The following is a 3932-nucleotide window of genomic DNA, read 5'->3' on the forward strand; positions in this document are numbered from 1 at the left end:
GACTGTTGAGGACGAAGCCTTTCCACTGCCAGCAGGCATCGGGAAAACTTCATGAAACATAACTTCTCCATGTCGCCCCCATCCGCCCCAAAGTGACACCGTAGACTCTTTAATGCGGGACAGCTCAATAGGTGCATGCTCGTCTCTTCGCACTGTCCACGTTGGCTTGGTTTCATGAGGTCCGGCCTGAATCGATGGCTAAATGTGCGGTGCCTAGTGGGTCCATATTTTGCTGTGGCGCTGGAATCCGCACGTGGAGCACGAGAAGGCAGACAGAGACAGCTCATCAGAAGCATCCTCCTGGAGCCGCCGGCGTTTCCCGTTATGGGCATCCCTTGCCCCTCATGATATCGGCGGTAGTGCGGTCGAACTGGTTCAATAGAACCGAACCATTACAACACACTAAGCATTTTGTCCCCCAACAGGTCGGACGGTAGGGGGCGGCCCCCTCATTCCTTAGCGGGCCGGCGGCGGGGGAGGATGCCTCAGTTTCCGTACGCTTTTTAGGATGGGGCAATTCTGCTTCATCTTTCCCCTGCTTTGTGGGGGTGGCGTGCACGGTAGGGGATTCCTCTCTCTCTCGCTCGGGGGGTTTTGGTGTGCCTTTGTTTGGGCCTTGTGCTCTATTATTCTGTTCGCCGGGGTGCTTGTATTTCATGTGGATTGCCAGTCCTCTAGCGTTGCCCATGGGTCTGAGACATATTGGACAATATAGTGTCGGTCGTGGTTTCACTGCTCGTGGCGGGCCTTGTGGGGAGCGATGCTTGTGACGGATGTGGGATAAGAGCCCCGTCTTACTTAGGGCTCCGAACCCGCAGTGATCGCATTGAAAAGGCAAGGTTTTGGCCTTCTCTTCCATCTCCCGCGCTTGTTTGCGTTCTGCATGTTGGTATGGCTGGGGTGGAAGTAGCGAAGGTGCCTTGTTAGCCCCGCCTGTCCTTTAAACGACGCCGCGCATCAGGTCCAAGCAAACTCTTCTCGACACTTCTTGGCGATCGGGTTAGGATCGCTTGCTGTGTCCGGTGCTGTGCGTTTGGGCCTTGTGTCTGGGGGTGGGTTCTGGCGGGGTGCCTGGCGGCTCCTCAGCTGTGGGATGCTTGACTTTTCAGAGTGTGCGGGCACGTGTGAACCCATGCTTGTTGACCATGTGGGCCACAATGCGTTCCCGACAGCCATAGCGGGTTTGACATGCCGGGCAGTTGGCCGGGCCACGGAAACGCAAAGGCGCTGCCTCTGTGTTTGCTGCCGGCGTCTCTATTCGAGGCTTTTTAAGTGGGGGAGGGTGTTCTATGGGGTTGCGCCACCTGCATGTATTTGGTGCGGGGGGGCGCAATGCTTGCAGAAGCCATCCGTAGCGGTGAGATGCGCCAGTGCGAATGCGAGCTAGGGCTGCCCCCCCCCCCCTTCCTGAGTTAAGCTGGGGTCGTTGCGTGTCGGGTTTTAATGGCCGGTGATGCTGGAGCGGTGGGTGGATGGTTTGGGCAGCTGGCTGCGTATGTGGCGTTTCGCCAGCGCAACCACATCCGGTACCCACGTGCCCCCGCAGTGTGGTAGGTCGGAGGCCGTCTTGGCACGCATACGGCTTCAATTTATATTTGGCCCTTGTGACGTTGCGAAGATGAGGCGTGCGATAAGGAAGCCTTGTGGTGTTGCAGGTCCAATAACAGGTTCCATAGTCTTCGCAATATGCGGTCTGTGACGGTTAGTGGACCTGTTTGGGGAGCCATGAGAGCTGCCAGGGGTCCGTGAAGACGGAGTCCCTGCACGGCCGAGTGCTATGACGGGGAATGGTGTCCAGCAATTTCCCTAGGCCCACTTGCAATGCGATGGGTGCAGCCCGGTAGATGCGCGCTATCGGTCCCGCACCTGATTTTGTTTGGGCAATGAGTCCTCCGTTGAGGTAAATCATGGCTGCTCCGCCGGATTGCGCTCCGGGTTCGACAGAGCCGCCCGCCCAAAGTTCACAGTGGGGGCGCTCAGGTGGTGCAGAACCTTTCCGGCGGAAGCGTCGGGCAATACATCTGGCGCGTGTTTGAAGTTTGGCCTCGTCTGGGTCCTCTGCGGTGGCACCTTCGGGCGATGTGTGAAACAGGGCTCGAGATGCCCACCGCAGCGTGAGGGGCGCCAGGGGCGGGACCCTAGCTTCAATATGGAGTTCTGCGTGTTGCGCCATGATGGTGGTATGCAGCTGACTTGCGGGGCAATCGGTCGAGTATGCCACCCTAGTGCTGTCACGCACAGCCCCCCTCGCGTTTCGCATAGGAGCATATATTTGAGGCTACGAGTAAGTACTGTCGTACTTAGCGGCTGCAGGTTGGCCTCAGGTAAAGCATCTTCTGTGCGGCTACCTTTGGGAATGCCAGCAATTATTTTGCAGGCTTTTTATTGCCCGGCATTAACGGCGGATCGCGGGGTTGGCGATGCGCCTCAGAACCATACTTCTATACCATGCGTTGCTTTGGCCTGCACCAGGGCCAATTAGAAGGCACGCAATGTGTCTCCCTTCGGCCCCCAGCTGCGCGATGAGACGGCCGCTGGCTTCATGAGCCGCCGATTGATCTGCTTCTGGGGTTGCGCTGCATGAGAACCCATTCCACGGTAGTTCTGGAATGCGATTCCCGGCAGGGCCGGGAGCCGTTCCATGGCGACCAGCGTGCCATTGTAGAAGGGATGAAGGGGGTTCGTATTTTTAGTCCCGAAAAAAATATACTTGGTCTTGATCGCGTTGATCTCCATGAAGCGTTGCTTTGTTCAGGATTCCACCGCGTTTAGTCCCTCTTGGAGGGCGGGGGCCAGGATTTCCCGGTCGCTGTGCCGGGCAATCGGGGTGAAACCATCCGCGAAGAAGCCGTGCCGTAATTTCGGGGCCTCAGTGAAGCGGATGCTGAGAGAATTCATGACAATGATAAACATGAATGACCCCAGAACTGTGCCTTGTGGCACGCCTCGCGTGAATCCGCCGGCGGGGAGCGCACCTTGTTTACGCGAACTCCTGCCGTTCTATTGCGCAGAAAAAATATAGCGACCAAGGCATCATACGTTCCGGTGTTGTGGGCCGTCGGATTTCAAGTGCGTTTTTATCCTTATCTGCTGTGCCGAATGTTTTAACGCCGTCCGCAAACGCTTCTGCTGTTGCATCGCCGCGGGTCGGGCGATGCATGGTACCTCGAGGGTGCGTCAGTTGGCTCAACGTAGGGTGGGATGGGCGGAATCCGGACTGCTGTGGTCTGGGCATTGGCTCGGCAACATGGCAAATTCGTGCTGCTATGATGCCCCCCATGTGCTTACAGATGCAGCTTGTGGGCGTTACTGGCCTGTATGGTCATAGGCCAGTTGCTTTCTTGCACGGTTTGAGGGGTGGGATAAACTATCCCTTGCCCCAAACCCGAAGAAGGACGCCAGCGCGCAAGCTTTTGTTGAAAAGAGTTGGTGCAGGGTCTATTTCGCATTTTCCAAGGCGCCGCAGTGCACCTCCATGTGTCATGTCGGGTTCCGGGGCGGGTCTCGGCCGCAGGGGGTGCGGTGTGCGATCGGGCCCGGCCATGGTTGTTGGCTGAAAATGCCCATCCTTTGTTTTGAATGGGGGCGGTAGGCAAGATCGCGGGCGCCCCCCCCCCTATCGCAGCGTGCATGTGGGCCGGTTTGTTTGCCTTTTGGCGTTTTTAAAGCACGGCCCCATCTGCCCCAGCGGCTGGTGCGCGGGGGGGCGAGGGGCGCGCGCACGTTTTGCGGCCCGCCGGCTGTTTCCGTCAGGGGCCACGAGGTTCGGGCAGGGCGCGCGCCACTGCCCGGAGGAAGCGGCGCGGGGAATTTCCCCGCGCCAAATCTTTAGCCGCTTGCTGGGTTGGGCGTGGGGCCTGCTGGGAAATGCCTCGTCCAAGCCTGCCGGCCCAGGGGTCCAGAACAGGGGGTGGGGGCGATTGCCCTCCGCT

General features: G+C 58.5%; 3 protein-coding genes across 3 annotated transcripts; all 3 read right to left on the reverse strand.

Annotated features, from left to right (window-relative positions):
- Window positions 1–2: 2 nt before the first annotated feature.
- On the reverse strand, window positions 3–332 carry DQ04_06631000 (hypothetical protein; the record flags this gene model as incomplete). Its single annotated transcript, XM_009314799.1, has 1 exon — window positions 3–332. A coding segment is annotated over one exon (330 nt), but the record flags the coding sequence as incomplete, so codon positions are not given.
- A 1370-nt stretch (window positions 333–1702) lies between these two features.
- Window positions 1703–2260, reverse strand: DQ04_06631010 (Tbingi protein; the record flags this gene model as incomplete). Its single annotated transcript, XM_009314800.1, has 1 exon — window positions 1703–2260. One exon carries the CDS (start codon window positions 2258–2260, stop codon window positions 1703–1705), a length of 558 nt encoding a protein of 185 aa, XP_009313075.1.
- A 720-nt stretch (window positions 2261–2980) lies between these two features.
- DQ04_06631020 (hypothetical protein) lies at window positions 2981–3280 on the reverse strand (the record flags this gene model as incomplete). The annotated part of the gene is made up of 1 exon (XM_009314801.1): window positions 2981–3280. The coding sequence occupies one exon, from the start codon at window positions 3278–3280 to the stop codon at window positions 2981–2983; it is 300 nt and encodes a 99-aa protein (XP_009313076.1).
- Window positions 3281–3932: the final 652 nt, after the last annotated feature.

The sequence above is a fragment of the Trypanosoma grayi genome, assembly GCF_000691245.1.
Source record: "Trypanosoma grayi strain ANR4 Tgr_663_V1, whole genome shotgun sequence".
Classification (NCBI taxonomy): Eukaryota; Euglenozoa; class Kinetoplastea; order Trypanosomatida; family Trypanosomatidae; genus Trypanosoma; species Trypanosoma grayi.